This window comes from Mytilus galloprovincialis, chromosome 5 (assembly GCF_965363235.1).
Source record: "Mytilus galloprovincialis chromosome 5, xbMytGall1.hap1.1, whole genome shotgun sequence".
Lineage (NCBI taxonomy): Eukaryota > Metazoa > Mollusca > Bivalvia > Mytilida > Mytilidae > Mytilus > Mytilus galloprovincialis.
Genome location: NC_134842.1, coordinates 96848222 through 96867376, shown reverse-complemented (window position 1 = coordinate 96867376; position 19155 = coordinate 96848222). Strand labels below are relative to the sequence as shown.

General features: G+C 30.7%; 1 protein-coding gene across 1 annotated transcript; it reads left to right on the top strand.

Moving 5' to 3' along the window:
• Positions 1–592: 592 nt before the first annotated feature.
• Positions 593–17686, top strand: LOC143074217 (chymotrypsinogen A-like). Its single transcript, XM_076249767.1, has 7 exons — positions 593–615; positions 4887–4938; positions 8878–9065; positions 11348–11429; positions 12180–12360; positions 13053–13195; positions 17369–17686. Exons 1-7 carry the CDS (start codon positions 593–595, stop codon positions 17660–17662), a joined length of 963 nt encoding a protein of 320 aa, XP_076105882.1. The 3' UTR covers positions 17663–17686.
• Positions 17687–19155: the final 1469 nt, after the last annotated feature.

Sequence of the window (19155 nt, the reverse complement as noted above, 5' to 3'; positions counted from 1 at the left end):
TTGTTCTATATCTTATGGGAAGACATCTTGTGGCAAACAGATATATTGACCTGTCTGCATATTAACAACTTTAGAAATTAATCTATGCAATAACAATTCTGTGATTGCAGTTTCTTATATAAGGTCAGTCCTATATCTTTCTTTATTAATTTTTCAATAACTGTCCAATAGTGCATATTTTACACGTATGCATGTTTAGATTGAATGTCGAGAACGAGAGCTAAATTTCATATTAAAAGAGATCGTAAATGTATATTAAAAACATAAGAAGAGTTGAATTTTAAGATCATATAAAATAATACATCAATAACCAATTAAATCTGGTATAATGATTTGAAGATAAAGTTTACATATAAATTGAATGATTGCGAGTGTCGAGTGGACCGAAAAAATGTTGTAAAGTTTAAAGGTTAATCGAATTAAAGTAAATCGATATAAGAACTAAAAATAGATGTCTAGGCTTAACATTGATTTTTACTATAAACAATAAACATTGCTTATCAAAGATTTATAATAATCATTTTTGTGATACAGGTATATTTAAACCTTACCAAAGATGAAGTGTTTGTAATATAATGGTTTATATGGAAATATGCCACTTGCACGATATGTGAGGTAAGCTAAGTGTATTTGTATTCTTGTTTCGCTTAGCTTTAGTTTTTAATATTTGCTTTGCTTTTATTGTTACTTTTTGTGATTAGTTGCTTTTTGATTTAACAAGCATGCAGCTTACGTTTTGTGTAGTTTATATTATCAACACAAGTATTGTTCAATAGACTTTGGTATGAGACAGCATATGAGAACATGTACTATAATACCTTAAAGTCGAATTGGTATAACTGTAATTGGGACAAGTAATTGCTATGGTATCCACATTATATATTTTTGTGATCAGATACATATGTATGCAACTAAATAAGTTTGCATGATAATGAATTACGAACATTAGTTTTAATTATTATTACTTAGTAAACAGATTTATCTATCTGTAACTTATAAGTTCATTTATATTTTACAGGGCTTTATTTACATAACCAATATTGAACTTCGTTAGTCTGAATAAAAGTTACAGAACCCTAGATTGAAGTTTTAGTTATTCATTACTAAAAGCCTGAAGTAACCGGATTTTACAATTACTTTACATTTATCATAAGCTCATGACCTGCTATTACATCCACAGAATGTGGCGGAAACTGTTCGATCCTATCCCAACGAGGGGAAATGGTTTTGGAACAAAATATGAGGACAACCTGTACAAAAGTCAGATTGTTTAAAATCACATGATTTTTATTTGGCTTTTGTGAAAACATATCTGTTAGTCTGGAAAGGCATCGTCTTATTATACCAATGTAACAAGTTTTCTTTTTTTCATATATATAACAAAGAGGTAAAACTCTTAGAGTACAATGTTTAACAATGCTATTAACATGTACAAATCAAATAATTAATTCATGTTAATATTTCACATGTATTTATTTTTTAAATGTTTTGATATGGAAAAAAATAAAATATCAATGTGACATCTTGTATGTAGGAACAAATTACACGGAAGCAGTTACTTTTAAGAAAACTAAAATATATGTACATGTATAAATGTATCAAAATGATGAATAACTTCGATTAAAACACGCGTTATATGACTTATAGTACATTCTTCTTTGTGAGGTTAATGAACAGATATCTATTAATAAACTGAGACCCTGTATGTTTATTTAAATTTTTTGATACAAAAAGTACTTTTTTAAAAGGTGATTCACCAAAAACGATTATCATAGGTCAGATGAATAACAAGTGTCCGTAGTTAACCTAAAGGGTATACGGTATAGTTTCGATCCTACGATGATTTTTTTTTACAAAAATTTGCTTTCAGACTTTTTTCAACTACACAATTCAAATATGATGAAACAAAATCATCATAGATACCAGGATTGACATTTTGTATTTGCAAAATTATTCCTTTAAATTCTAATATAACAGATAAAAGTGGTCGAAATTTTAAACATTTACTCAAAATTACGTTTTTCTTTAGCATTTCTATTCTTTGGTTAGACACGCCAAACTCTTTTATTTCAACAGAACCCACAAAAGGGTTTTTGTTAAACCATTATGAAATTCTTCTTTAAAAAAATATGCTCTTAATACATTGTAATATGTAGAACAATTAATTGGAAACAATGTTTTAAACAAAGTTTCAGGATTATTTTGTGGTTTATTAATCAAATTTATCTAAAAAATTATCGTTGATTTTATTCTTTCAAATTGGAACCAATAATATTCAATAAGAAGAGGGATCCATGTACTCCTTTTCAAATATAATCAATTAAATAATAAAAAAAAAACAGTCGATAAATGCATCTTTTCCCTACATGTCACAGTTTGATATCGCGAAAATAACATTTCACGTTAGCATCGTCATTACCTCTCATGTATAAAGTATCTTAAATTTGTAACGTTTCATGGGTATCAAATTGTCCTTTTTGTATCTTCTTTTTTTTTTTTTGGCAATCCCTGTCATAATATTCCAACATACACGAATATTAACATCATTTAGTTAATTTCAATGCTGAATGTTTCGAGAAAAAAAGAACGGGTTTGTACTTAATTGACAAAGCCGTTTCATATATCACGACGAATATTAGTCAAAACTAAAAGAATGTGAACTATTGTAACAGACATATTATACGTTAACTGTGCATTTTTAGATTTTAGCGCTTCCGCACCTCATAAATGTACATCGGCTATCCTATTCACCCCAATTAATTTACAAAAATAAAGTAGTCAATTCTAAAATCTAAAATCTAGATCTATTATTTCGCTACTTTAATCCAGGCCCAGTTGAAGGAAACTTAAAAACATAATTCTGTTATATTATGTATAATATAAGGGTTCTTAGTAAAATAACTTGTCACAGATTCAAGGCTAATACTTTTGTACGACAAACGCTAGTTTCGTCTACACTTAAATAATCGGTGATGTTAGAATCAGAACATATTCAAGAGGAAAAAAAACGGAAATTTTAGAATGATGTGCAATTTAAGGCTTTGGCAACCTATACATGTTTGCATAAAAACCGAAGTGTTTAAAAGTTATTCAATAACTTATAACAGACAATTAACATTACATTGCATAATAACACAAATGTGGTGAGTACTGGGCTGGTCCACGTCGTGATACAGTAGTGGTATCGACATAATAGTTCTACTTATTATTATTTTTATTCAGGTTGCAATACAAAATAAAACATTTTTTAGGCCCAATTTGATTCTAACAAAACTTTCTTTATTTGTTTTACGTTATGTTTTTACAACATCATCATTACTATAACGAACCAACTGTTTATTAGTCGTTGCTAAATTCTGTTTTTTTCTATTGGCCTTGGGTTCGTTTGTCCTTCTTTGACTTCTTGTTGTTTGTTTGATTTTTTGGTTTCTTTTTTTCTTTTTACAAAGCAAAGACATGAATAATTCCTATTTTTTATTTTCAGATTCCGTGACCAATGTCAATTGGTACGTTGTAATCGACATGTAGAAACTAATTATATTCAAAAACAAATTGCAACAGCTTCGACTTCATACCACGTCGATACAACGTCGTACGTGATAATATAAATAGACTGTAAATCAATTGTGATCAATTTTTCAGAGGAAAGGAACACAGAACGACGCAACTTTTAATTTCAACACTGAAATCTTAATACAGGTCTGTAATTTTAACGCACTGTATAATTATTACATTAATGGGGTAAATGTATTTGCACAAGAGGCTTCACAATCCGTTTCCTTTTCAGAAAACGCTTGAGAGGATACTAAATATGAAAAGAGGTTTATTAAATTAAAGAAAGGAATAACTGCAGAGATCTTTTTAAAGATGCCGGAGTTATTATGTTTTGAAGCTTTTGGTTATATAAGATCTTCAATTTTTGAATTTTCAATATTTTGTCCGTGTTATTCAGTGGAGAGACATGTCGACATGTGCATCAAATGTCTCTTAACTGGCATCGCTTATGTTATTGAATATGAGCTACTGGCTATAAAAATAATAGAAAATAAAAAAAAGATACTTGAACAATTAATTAGTTGTCTTGATCAAATGTCAGTATACAGCATTTCATATATGTGCTGTTTATACGAAAACTGCTCCAACAGAGCTTTATTGAAGAATGAAAGAATTTGTTTTATAGTTAAAGTTAGGTACTAGTGGGGATTCTAGTTGACCGTCGATTTCACAACTCACTAGCAGATAAACTCATCATAAATACCTGTTTTAAATTTTGTATTTAAACCAGACGCGCGTTTCGTCTACAAAAGACTCAAAGCAACATGTTTTTGCAGATTTAGATTTTTGAATACTAATATAGTTGCTTGTCTCTAACTTTAGCAATTTTATTGGTTTTGTATTCATACTGTTGTTGATTTTTAATTTTAAGAGAGTGTGAATTAGCATCGTGGGTGGGTAGATAGAGACGCATACCTAGTCGACTCACCAGTTTTCGCTAATTTTGAATCCACCATGTTCTACATCAGAAAATGCCTGTACCAAGTCAGGAATGTGACAGTTGTTACGTATTCGTTTGCTGTGTTTGCGCTTTTATTTTGCCATTTGATTAGGGACTTTTCGTTTTGAATTTTCCTCGGAGTTCAGATTTTCACAGCTTTAGTCGGTTACCTTTGTTTGTTTATTATCAATCAATTTAAGAGATTTTAACATCGGTAAACTATTGCCGCCTTTAAAAATGATATCATAAGTTATCCTATTTTTTCTTTCTTTCTATCTTTTTTGTTTGGTTTGTTTGTTTGTAGGTTAAAAGTTGATAATTGTTTTTGTTTGTATAACGTACAGATTCTATTTGAATGAATTGATATTTATAACTATCATTCTGATTTCAGCGCACTCTCAACATACAAATGTATAGGTTATTCCTGTTCACTGGATTTGTCGGTAAGTTGGTGATTATTTAAGCAGTCAGACATAAAACCTGGTATACGTTTTATCATAAACTCACAATAATATCCTTTTTTTTGACAACCATATAGGAATTAATTTCAAATTTCAAATTTAAGACCATTCATTGTTATGGTGAGATTAATATTAGGCGTGATTTACAAAAATGTAGGTATAGCCAATTTGCTTTCGATTTCACTAGTTCTGTATGTTGTTTTATTCTGTATAATAATAATCCTTTGCGAAGAAGTAGCACTAGCAGCAACAAAAGGTATGATAATAATAATAATAAATAATGATAATAGTAATAAGAATAGTAAATAATGATAATAGTAATAATAATCATAAATAATGACAATAGTAATAATAATTATAAATAATGATAATAGTAAAATTAATTATATATAATAATAATAGTAATAATAATTATAATTAATAATTAATAGTAATAATAAAGATAAGAAAGTAGTTATATCAATGCGCCTAACCTCTTCATTATTGTTTGTAGTGTTTTACATGGCTGTAGTACGTATATAAACATTCCTATGATATTTTATAAATTTGGATCACTTTTCTCTTTTTCTTTTCTACTCTTGCTAGTTAAACATATTTACTTGTTTTATCATATTTCGGTTTTGATCATACATTTTTAAAATGCTTTCAAGTACTAACTATTAGAGCCGCCATAATTATTTTGTTTGAGCGTTATGAAATGAATCTGTCAAAGCTTAAAGAAGCCACCTGTAATCCCATCCCATTTTCCTTTTTACGAACATAACTGAATGGAATTTTTTCATCGAATTGTATTCCCCATGAGCACCATTGCTGGTGTCACATGACAAACATGCTCTGTTTATCCATCTGTATGAGGCATTACACAGTCAGGATTCTACTTCGTCAGAATTATCTCCCCATTACGCCAGTTCATTTTCACAATCGTAGAAATGGAAGACATTGTAGGGATGACGCGCTACCAATTTTGCTCATGGAAACCGATAAATTTATCCACATTGCACCATTACGATCCTTATATGTCAGTTGTATTTTAAAAGACAAATGTATCAACTAGCTAATCAGCATCAGTTAATGATTTTGTCTGCATTGATTCAACTTAAAACTATTGTCTGATCGGTTGTCAGGAGGAATTTTCGAAAATTCATAAACATTTAAAATATTCTAATTAAAAATTTCTAGGAAGGGCAGACTAGATTTTTTTTAGTGTATAAAGACTATAAATCCTAGTTTTCACACACAAAAAAATATATTTTTTCAAAGATATGCATTTTCATCATCCAACTTGAAAGACTGTCGTCAAGTACTTTCAGTAAAAAATTAGCTACTCGAACACACCTTCTCTGTTTTTGTGACTCATTAGATAGGTATTTCACTTGACCCATATATTTCATCTTTTAGTGCTGTTATTTTTTGTGTTATAAAGTCAATCTGTAGCAGTGATATATAAAAATAATAGAATCTGAAGCGACCGATGTATGAAATAATCTTACTTTATACGATATCAAGACAAAATATTCAACTCAAACACGCCCTGACATAAAAATGTGCACTCGAATTTCTCTTTTCGATACAATTGTTACCCATTTTTTGGAATTTTTGCTCGAGTCACATAATGGAAGGGCAGACACGAAAAATTTTGGACTAATAGATTGGTATGTTTTCCGTCTGTGGTAATTTTTTCAAAAAAATCGGAGGTTATGCATTTTCTTCATCCAACTTGAAAGATACCCATGTCGTCGACTTGAAATCCAATTGTTCTGCTTAACTATGTACTAGATAAATTGAAAACTTATGCAAATGGTGTTTTTAAAATAAAACACCTCGTAATTGAAAAGAAAATTGTAATTTTGTTCGTTTCTATTAACTTTTAAAAATTTTGTCACTATAGTAAACAATACAGTACACATTTATCGCCTTCTCTAACAAAGAGCTTCGATTCTTTTGTTCTATTTCAACCGGGTTTCTGACTGTACAGAAAACCCCGGATTTGACTTGTGTTCGTGTTGCTCAGTATTTAGTTTTCTACAGTGTTTATTGTATACTTTGCAAAGGTTTTTACTACAAATGTTTCCTTGTCATTAATTGCGTTCCGTAACGCTACCAGTGTTTCAATAAACAAAGAGTAACATGGCAATGCCCCCTCCGACTGTTTCAATTATGATTGCGGTGTTGGTATGTTTTACACAATAGCAAAATCTTGATTTTTCTAGGCTAGGACATTTAACTGGCTCATTCCGATGACTTGTTTTTGATTCCACACATAAAGGTATTATAGTGTCAGAACTAAATGACTGCTCTAAAAGAACGAATATATATCCATTCTGAATATAGACTGGTTCATACATTTGGGATTTTTACTGAAGTTCTTGATCAGACTATCCAGAATAAAATTTGTCAAAAGTCTGATCAGAAACTCGTGATGCGTAGATGGAAAACAAAGATAAAATTATCATGAAGTTAATCGCAAAAATTATAAGATAATGTTCATGAGCGAACCGATTTAACTGCTTTCGGTAGAACTCTTCAGAATAAACCGTTCCTTTTACCATTCTTATTGAATTTGTATCCTTCGTATATTGAAAACTACTACCTTATCCGTCACTACAGCGGCCGATTCACCAAAATCTGCTAAATCGGGAGACTTACTACACATATCTGATTGTTGTCGTGAGGGAATAAATGTTTGACAAATTTTGTTAAACTTGAAACATTCCGCCAAAAATCGAATGCTAGTGATACGTTTGACAGCTTTAAATATCGGGAATTATCGTTTTAAGAGATAGTTTAAAAAAAAATCCTCAATGTGACTGTTACAAATAATTTTGTAAAGAAAAGTAGAACTATTTTTAACATCAAAAGGTTAGCATTTATCTAAACAAAAACAACTGATAAACAGCATACCATTGAAAATATTTCAACGGTTTCATGATTTGAAAAGGACTTTTGTGTGTCGTCATGGAGATTCAAAAGTTCCAACAGATTACTTGGTTGCATATATATACTTTAATACACCTCAACCAAAACTTTGAAAACTAAGCATATTATTTGTCAAATACCTGAGAAGAAATCCACTCAGTTTAAGGCAGATAATTGTATGAATTTTTTACTCCTCGTTTTACCCTAATGTTTGACATTTCTACTTTTTATTTCTGTTTGTTTTGCACACACATTGTTGTCAATATGATGGACTTATATGCAACTTTCATATAAGTGAAATGTTGAGCTAGCTATCAAACAAGGTTAAATCCACCATTTTCTACTTAAGTAATTAACTACCCCATCAGAAATATTACAGTTGATTTTTTATTCGTTTGATGTGTTTTAGCTGATTATTTTGCCATTTAAAAAGCTACTTTTTATTTTAGAATTTTCCTTGGTGAGCTTTATTTTATTTTACCATTTGCATATTTTTATTTTCATTGTTCTGTTTATTCCTGCTTAGTTTTGTGTCTTCTCTGTCTTTCATTATCAGCAAATATTATTGTTTGCGCTGTAAAATACGATCTGAGAAATTATTTAAGAAATGACTGTAATATTTTTTCTGTCTATGAAGAAATAACATAAAAAAAATGGTGCACAATGAATAACGCGCGTAGCACCTTTAAAGCCATTGATAACAAAATAACGTCAGCCAATCAGAAGACGCGTTAATCCAAAATTAAATTATATTAGGATACAAGTAAAAAATAAACCATGAAATTATACATACTACTTCCTCATTTCATCGAAAACTTTCATATAGTCTTTTGTTATAAATATAAAATATCGTAAGCTATGCTTTGTTTATTTGATGAGTGATATTATATATACGTTTTGACATCGTTGTTCGTCTTTTTATCGCTTTCCGCTCTTTGCATTGTCCAATTGTTTTGCGATTTATGAGTTTAAATGTCTTTTTGATAACATTCGACTATCTTTTAGGTGTCTAATGCCGCTACTATCGTTAAGATTGTTAATGGTGAAGATGCTGACATAGAAGAATTTCCATGGCAAGTCTCTGTTCAGACCAATGATTATGGTTATTGGGAGAGGCATTGTGGGGGAGTAATTATTGCCGAAAACTGGATTTTAACAGCGGCTCATTGCACTATATCCACTGACCCCAGAACGTAAGTGAGATATATCTTATATAATATAAACTCACTTTTTGAATCTTAAACCGTTACAATTCCTACATGTTAATATACAAATATTTCGGAAATAACCAAGGCCTATCAACCATTTTTGATTCAGGGAGGCTCACATACAACGCTCTTCAACTTCGTACTTTATTTTCCTTTTCAACATTTTTTTATTCGAGCGTCACTGTTGAGTCTTTTTAGACGAAACGCACGTCTGGCATAAATATGAAATTTCAATCCTGGGATCTGTGATAAGTTACAAGTATTTAAGCTACTCTTAAGAAAGGCAATCTCAATATTGAAAGCATTTGTTGCTTTACATGTTTTTATATATTTCTCTACCACATTCTCCAATTTCACATGGTTACATAAATTTTAAATCTGTCAAGCATGTAAAAAAGATGCATCTTGTGTTTAATATCTGACCGACCGTGCGAGGGTACGTGTTTTTCGGAAACAGCCACCACCCAAACAGCGAAAAAGAGACGGAAGATATGAAATGAACAAAAGTCGAAGAAGAACTGACAACACAATGAAAATAAGTTTACAAAACATTACATGGAAACTGCAAGACTGAGCGACATTGAATCTAATATACAACCAGGGTGCTCTATTGGTACAAAAACGAAGTCATCTATGACATAGATATTACATGGTAATTAATTAAAATGTGATGTTGTCCGTACCAGTTTTGAAGGATGTCTTCCACTTTAACCACTGGAATTTTAGAAGGTTTTTCTCATAACAGATAATCGCTATTCATGTGCAGACGCTGCTAGAACCTTGCTATATAGAAATGAAACAGTCACAATTGTGAAAATGAAACCATCAATTTTGTCATGAAGTAAGAACAGTCTGGTTCTCCGTCAAGTAAAAGCAACAATAAGAAGTGAAATTAAGCTATCTATCGATGCATTGTTTTGCGAAAATAACTGTTTTTCTGTTGATTTTCTCGCGTATAACATCGTTCAGTTTAATTTTCTCCAAATTGCCACAGATTGAAAATTAGATTTTCCTGTTTTTAATTGTCCTTACTTGACCTTGTTTTTGATAACCTGTCGAAAATGAGTAGAAAGTTAATAATACAAAAAAAATCTATTCTAGATGAAGGTCAAGATATGATATCGCTGTTCACTTTTTTCATAAACTACATATGTATATATCTAACTAATCATTTTGAACATTCATGAAATACTTGCCACTTGAATTCAAGTAACCAATAGTCAATCAATTAATCATTTGAATTTTGATTATTTTGTACCTGCATGCAAGGGTTATATTCTATAAATAGAAATAAACTAGTTACACAGCTACTTTTGCATAGGTACTATTTCTGTACTAAAAATCTGTAGTGCTGGAAATCTACTTTTAATATTCAGTACTATTTTGTTACTTTAAAATTATTGTAATATTTAGGTACCTGTATTTTACAGTACTTAATTTGTACTCGAAATTTAGGTACTAAAGATATATGGTTACTACCGTGTGTATGCGACCTTAGAGTGACCTTAGCAGGTTCAACCCACCATTTTTTTCTTAAAATACCCTCTACCAAGTCAGGAAAATGGCCATTGTTACATTATAGTTCGTTTCTGTCTGTGTTACGTTTCGGTTTTGTTTCTCTATTGTGTCGTAGTTCTTTTATATTTGATACGTTTCCCTCAGTTTTAGTTTGTAACCCGGATTTATTTTTTCTCTATCGATTTATGAATTTTGAACTACTGTTGCCTTTATCTAACATTCTTGTGTTTTCTGCTAAAAGGGATTTCGACACAACAGTTTTGATATACGACACATAATTCTTTTATCTTTTATAAAACTAGTAGATATAGGAAGATGTGGTATGATTGTCAAAGAGACAACTCTCCATCCAAGTCACAATTTATAAAATTAAACCATTATAGGTCAAGGTGCAGCCTTCAACACGGAGCTTTGGCTCATATCAAACAGCAAGCAATGTTAACTTGTTTGTGTGTTAGCTTTAACTATCATGGAGTCATTAATTTTCTATAAAACTGTTGATCATACTATCTTTTCCATAGACTGGTTCCCTGTCTTTTATCTGTTTGACTCTGACAGATACCCGTACGTTGCAAGGCAGGGAGAAAACTTGACTAACTTAACAATATCTGGTTGCATCATAAGTAAAACACAATTTACATGTAGTTCAATATCTAAAAAAGTTTGATTGAGAGTTAAGAATATTATGTCTAATATTTATACAAATCAACTAACATGCAACCGAAGTTTACAACTTATTTTCTTTTTAGAAAAGATGGATTCCGGGTATTAGCGGGTAGTTCTTTGTATAGTCAGCTCAACGTTATCAGATATGTGAAAGATATTTATGTGGTATGATAATGTTTTTCCTATAGTTGAAAATGTTGTGAATTTTGTTAGTTTAAAAAAATGAATCTATGAATGAATGAACTAGTTTAATGTAGTCTTTTCCTGTTGAAAACAGGGATCATATCCTAGTTCTATTTCAAAAATAAGATTTATGGACCTAAAACTTCCACTCTAAATCATTCCATCAAATCGTGTTAATATCAAAATACTTTCAACTGGACAAACTAAATCCTTGTGTTACTGGCAACTTTATATAAAAAAGAATACATTTGTATAATCAGTTATTTGACAAATTAAGCCAAAACCCATCTTCTATGCAACTACAAACTGCAATGAAAAAACAAGAGACGTTTATATTATGTGCGTGTAATATGTATTAGAAATGAGCAACGTTTTCATTAACCTCCACAAAAACACATTTAAAGATGAAGTCTGTAAGTTTTGATATAGCATTCATCAATGATGATCCGAGCTTTACAAATATACAAATCATATCGAGGCTAAACTACAAATTTTATAGACCTCAATAAACAGAAGATCAAGGAAATAAGAATACTCCAAAATAATTTAAACAGTTTCGTCATTTAACAATAAACGTTCAATCATATAACATAGAATTTTAATGTGTGAAATATGGAAATAAGGGGAGGTTGTATGATCGAAAATAGTACACATATTCACCAGAGACAAAATGGCAAAAATGTAAACAACAAACATATCATGTTTAATCAATCAACATTGTTATTTTTTCAGCATGAAAACTTCAATAAACGAATGTTAATTGGTAATGACATAATGCTGATTGAGCTAAAGAAACCACTTATTTTTGGTGCGACAATCAATAAGATAAGCTTGGACGGTGATATAAGTAAAAATCGTACAGGAGAGCTGTGTAAAGTATCCGGATGGGGAAATATAAATGGAACAAAGGACAGTATGTTTATTACAGAATTTACAGGGAAAACGCAGATACAGTAACACTAAACATATAATTTTTAATATGAAAGCACCAAATGGGACATATAGTATTGTTATTATGTTATGTGAACTGATTTATTTAAATGAGTCATGAAGAATATTGTGTCTAGCCTTTAATGAAGATAAGGCTCCGATTATTGGTGCATAATTTGCAAACGAAAGTTGTATGTCGTTTATAAACAAAATAAAAATTAGCTAAAATTTGACATTAAGATATGTTAGACTGGACACATTGTAATTTAACCTAGTTGTCGTCAAAGCATCATTTTAGACGTTAGTTGCAATAAAAAATACCAAGTTGACAATGAAAAACACCATGGTATAGAACAATAACTGTCCAATTACCCACATAATTGTTGCAACTATATTGCGGGGGCCTTCAAATATTTGCTTCTGTCCCAATAGTTATCAAAGGTACCAAGTTTATAAATTTGATACGTCAGACGCACGTTTGGTCTACATAATACTCATCAGTGACGCTCAGATCAGAATAATTATAAAGCCAAACAAGTACAAAGTTGAAGAGCATTGAGGACAAAAATTTTCCAAAAGATGTGCCAAGTACGGCTTAGGTAATATTTTCCTGGGATAAGAAAATCATTTCTTTCTGATCTATTAATAAATATTTTTTCTCAACATTATTTCAAGAATTAAACCTACTGGATCGTTTGCAAGAAGCGTCTGTACAAATTATCAACCCTGATAGCTGTGTTAAAGTCTACAAAGTAGGTTATACTTGGCTGGCAAATACGAAAGTTTGTGTCCAGGGAGAGGAGAAAAGTTCCTGTGGCGTATGTTAAACTATATTTCATTTTTGTTTCTAGAATAATCATCTCGTACATCCAGTTCCGAACGTTCGATTGAAATTAGATGCAAGCTGTGCATACTTATTCTATTGAGGCTGTTTAATCATATGTTTCTATTCAATTTGCTCTTTGATATATAATTTTTACATTTTTGTCCAAGGTTCAAAGTAATTATTTTGTACAAATTTTATGCCAAATAAACGAATCAAATTGATTTTAGTCAAATATTTAGTACCACCTTGATCATAATTTTAAAGCAATAATTCAAGTATCAATATACTAGGATACGTCAGACGATATTTCTAACTATTACTAATTTTGACGCAACGATAGATAAAATGACAATATATATTGGCGACTAAACGTTAAACAAGCATAACACAACTTATCAGTCAAACTGATCTTTTCGTTGGACCATTTTGATTTTAAACTTCATTCTTACAATTGCAATTTTAATTTAATTTAATGACATCATGAAACATATAAGAAGTATTGTTTCTAAAGGTTTCATTTTCATTAGCAGCAGTATTTAACTTGCAATTCTCGATCCTAATTATATAATTAATGTTAATGTTCGTTTTGTATACTCAAAATATTCTCTTTCAAACATGATTTCAGAGGAAACAACCCTGATATTCGTACACCCATAAACTACTCTACTGAATTAATCGTGATTCAAAAGGCAATAATATACGCTCTGTCGTCGGTGTCACGATTTTTATTGTTACATAAATTCATTTTTATGTATGTTATGTTTTTATGATTTATAAATGTATGTTATCTAACAGTAGAACTGGTTTGTCTTGTTCCTGACACTTACCATAGGCGTCTACCCAAATGATAAATTTTCTATCGTGTCATTTTGTCTTAGTTTAGATTTACATGACCACGGTAGGTACAGTGTCCAGCTAGGATCAGGTTCACCCGAGTGATTCAGTTCATTTTTTTTCGAGGATAGATCGGGTTTTTTCGAATGATAAAACATGCGATAAGGTCAATTAACTGCTATTTTGTAATTATGATAGTTTTTCACATGACTACCAATCTCATTTTGAATAACAAACATGTTTGAGCAACAAAAAAGCACAATTTCCTTGTATTTAACTATTTAACGCATTGTGAAACCATCCGATTTTTTTAACGAAAATTCTAATAAGAACAAAAGGTATTCTTGACTTTAGAAATGACTTTTCTAGTTTAAAACTGTAACTATATGAAGGACAATATCATATATTCCAAACTAATCCCAAAATTTATTACTTCGATGATCAAAATTGACCATGGTAAGATCATTACTTTAGGAACAAAATAATCTGTTCAAGTTCAATTAAGTACTTATTTTTTACAGTTGATCATATTTTTTTGTGGTAAACACCGGAGTTTTAGAGTAAGAACCCTACTGGATAGCATTAAAGAATCAGAAAAATGCTATGTTATAATTAGGGATGCCAACGAGTACTCGAGTAGTCGGGTACTCGATCAGAAGGCCGAGTACTCGAGTACAGTTTAAGTACTCGGATACTCGTTTGCCTGTTATACATCTTGAGATATTTCTCTTCACATTTTCACTCATTTTGGTTCCGTTGAAATATCCCCTTTTAAAACTCAATAAAATCAGTTAACAAAAAAATATGTTTATCCTGATGCTACTATATTTTAAAGTAGTACCAGCAACGTCCTTTCCTTCAGAGGGAATGTTTTAATTTGCACTACTTGTAACAAAAAAGAGAAAGTCAAACAGTCTTTCGTCTGAAATTTGTGCAAATATTTTATTGGCACAAACTCAATTACAATAATTGGCAACGGCCCATACAACTAGTATACAAATAGTAATGTTGCAGCAATTAAACAATACTACATAGAATATTAATGATAATAACAATGAAATGTGCAGTTATAAATATGTCAATATATAAAGGTTAATTTAGAATAGGCTACTGACATAAGTATATTGTATGTTATAGCTTCAAATCCTTATATTACTCATTTATAAGGACATTTTTGTTATTAAGTTGTAGTTTGATATATACATCCTCAGTTTTGGATTATTTGTCATGATTTTTGAAATTGAACAATTTTGATATAAGAACATTTCTTTGTGATTCATATTTTGTTCAGTGCAATATAAAATATTTTTCGTCTTCTATATTTTTATCATGACATAATTTACACAACTTTTCTTCTCTGTTAACTTGCATGTATCTGCCTCTTTCAACTTCAAGATTGTGTGCACTTAGCCTTAGGTTTGCCAAAGGTGCCCTATCTTTCAACATATTCAATTGGTCAACATAGTGTGCACGTTTTTTTGAAGAAAAAAAAATGTCGAAAAAAAGATAATTTTGATGATTCTGTAATGTATGAATTCTGTTCTTGTAAAATTTGCTATTATGATAGGTTATTTATAGAAACAGTGGTCGGTAATTCATTGTTTAACTGACACAACATGCACAACAAACAGAGGATGATGCTGTGTTTTAGTAAGTGTGTCGTTCGTTAATATAGTTGAAGACGTTTTGGGTATTGAGATTTTGAAAAGTATTGAGATGCATTTTAATTTTTTCAAAAGAATTTTAAAAGTTCGAAATACACCTAATTTTATAGCAGTAAGCAATGAAATGGATACTTCATCAGCTTAAAATAGTATATGTTTGTACGTCTCAATCTAAATTGTCTATGCTTACATTAGATTGCAGACATAACGAATGTATACTGTATATGTGATTTATAAGATGTGATAAATAGCAAGATTTACAAATATACCAAATTTAGTCCTGGTATTTATGATGAGTATTTTATAGCAAGATTTACAAATGAATGAGACTTGTCTCCATTATGTACATGTTAGTACACCATTATCAAACTGATGAATGCATTGGTTTCGGACAGTGAAAAGTACTTAATTTAAAAAACAATTTAATTGTTTTTAAACGTTAATACACTGACACAGAACATTTTATGCTAAAGGAAATTTATATAATCACTCGATATAAACCACAGACGCACTCGAAAAAACCGGACTGCCCCCCGGACATATAAAAATGTCTCAAAATGTCATTTTCGATGCAACAACAATGATTTTTATAAAGTGTCTGTATATGAAAGGATATACAGATTCTGTGAATGCTTTTCCTTTAATATCATCATTTGTATGTGTATAAAATGGCTTTTTCCAGTATTTTGGAAATAACCATTGTAAGGCTAAATTTAACTTTTTAAACGAAAAATAATGTTTGATTGATAATATCTTTTAATTTTAAACACTAACATACAGTGTATAACCTTGTATATTAAACTCAAGCTTCTATATCACGTTATCAGAAAGGCAGTCTGTTTTGTTGATATTTTTTTTTATTATATTCACTCGGAAAAAAGTGGTCACACTTGAAAAAAAACATCCAAATCACTCAAGAAACCCCAATCCGAGCACGACATGTGTACCTACCGTGATTACTGTCGATCAATGCATAGCAGGAGACGCTATCCTATCTCAACGTATACGAAATTATTCCATTTGGAGGTTTTTGTTACTCGAATTTGGATTTTTTTTAAACATCGATTTACTGCTGCTACCTTTCATAAAGAGAAGAAGGTTTGTTTGCCAATGAGACAACTCTCAATCAGAAACCAAATACTATGTAATATAGATGTACGGTAGATCTAAAATATTTTGACCAATTACATTCATTATTTTTTCATATATTAATTCAACAGCTCATTAAAGGTCAATTACAAAACTTTTCGCAGATTCTATATTTCTTTTCTTTCGTTTTGAGACCCACATATCAATGAAATATAAGGTGAAAGTCTGAGTAATTTACTCACTTTTAAAATAAAAAATAGATATCTCAAAAAGGAGCTCCATAAACTACTAGTTTCAATAGTTTATGTTATTTTGTTCCTAAAGTAATGATCTAACCAATTTTAGATTGTAGATTTTTTTTAACTTTAACATATGTAATGAGATTATCATATCCTAAGTTGATATTAAGATATCTATCTCTGTCATTTCATATAGATAATACTATTATCAATATGCGAGTATTCATGTCAACTTTTCAATTTAAGGCTTCAGACTGGTATCATTTAAACCAATTTGCTGAAGAGTAGAGTGGTCAAAACGAACAATTCAATATTTTGAATATTCTTTAATTCGTATAGGGTGATAGTGGAGGAGGATTGATTTGTAGGGATGAAGATGACAATACAGAAAAGCTTGTTGGGCTTGTATCACTTGGACTTGGTTGCGATGCAAAAGTACCAAGTATTTATAGCAAAGTTTCTGCATATTTAGATTGGATTACTACAACGATGAATAGGAAAGGTAAAAATGGCAAAAATAACACGAAAGACAAGAAAAACAGCAGAGATAACAAAAACAGGAAAGACAACAAAAACAGGAAGGACAACCCAAACAGGAAAGACAAGAAGAATAAGAAAAATAAAAATCAGTAGATAATAAAGTTTGAAATGCTTTAAGATTCATTGTTCTTTTTTCGCCCAGCCTATTTTTTATCATTTTAATCGTTTAATTCAAGGTGCCAGACCACCAATTCGAAATCCCTATCTATTCAACCATAACGATTACCGTTTTCAAAATTCATCAGATCAGTTACGCTTGAATAAAAAAGGTAGAAAAGCCAACTATAACAGGAAGTTAAAGGTATTACTGACCCAAAATTCCGAAATGTTTTGTCAAATACAACTGAGGTAGTTATTCCTGGGAAGAAAATCCTTATCAATTCAAAAACAATTGTTAGCAACTACTGTGGATCGATAATTATTCGATGGATACCAATTTACGTGAGTTTCGTGGGTAAAAATGAACCACGAATTAAAATATTCGACGAATAACAAATTGGCATAGGCATACATTGGTAAAACTCACAATAAATATCCACGAAAATGCAAGTTTTCCTCAATTCACTTTATGTATACCCACTAAAATAAATGAATCAACAGTAATTTGTAATTACATGCTTGGGCTTCCTAATGATAATTCATATCACCACATTAGTTCTGACTACGTGGCTGGTGATACCATCAGGGTGGAAACATCCTCCAACAACAAATGCAAATTTTAACGACCTTGACTGGTTATACAGCCCTTGCACGATCGGTACATCCTCAATTAATTTATGGTAAATAAATTTATCAAAGATGCCAAAGGAATTTGTTGTGATATTTGGCAAAATGAAAACTGATTGTCTTCAAGTAAAACATTACATCAGTAATGTCATGTTCATATCTGGAATGATCTGGCCAAATATTGTCTCTCCGCCTAAACTATATATAAGTCTTCAACGAAACAATTGGTACATTGTGGAAATCTAAAAAGTTTTACGGCGAAAGTCGTCGGATTATAGATATTTTCTATACAAGACTTGGTCCCCATTGCAGTTGGTCAAATGCAGGACACCATTTTCGAGTATGGTCATGAGAAACGATGATAGTCCGTCGGAAGAGGACGATAAAAGGATGACCCATGTTAAGAGATAGCAATATCTCATTGAACGTAAAAGACATCCTTGTAGATTTCGAAACAGAGCAGGCTAATGCCGCTACAAGGCAGCACTTGCACCCTTAAGTGGAAAGGGATTAATATAAGTTGAAATATCCAGTTTCCCAATCCACTATAAATAAATATATAAATGCAGAACTGACGTTAGCAAGTGTTATGAGTCAACAAAATTGGAGATATGCTTAACCTTCCGAAGACGGTTTTTATTGATCTGTATAAAACATTTATCATCTTTATGTTTTCAACTTGATCTACATAGTAATCTAATTAATAATTCTGAGTAGTATTAATGTTACTAAAAGTTATCTGCGGAATTAAAAACTTTGTCAAACCTTCAATTTGATTTCGATGCATTTTCTTCAAAAACTTTTAGTTTTAGTGAACATCATTCGTGCGTTTAGGGGCATTGTCACTTCCGTTCATATGT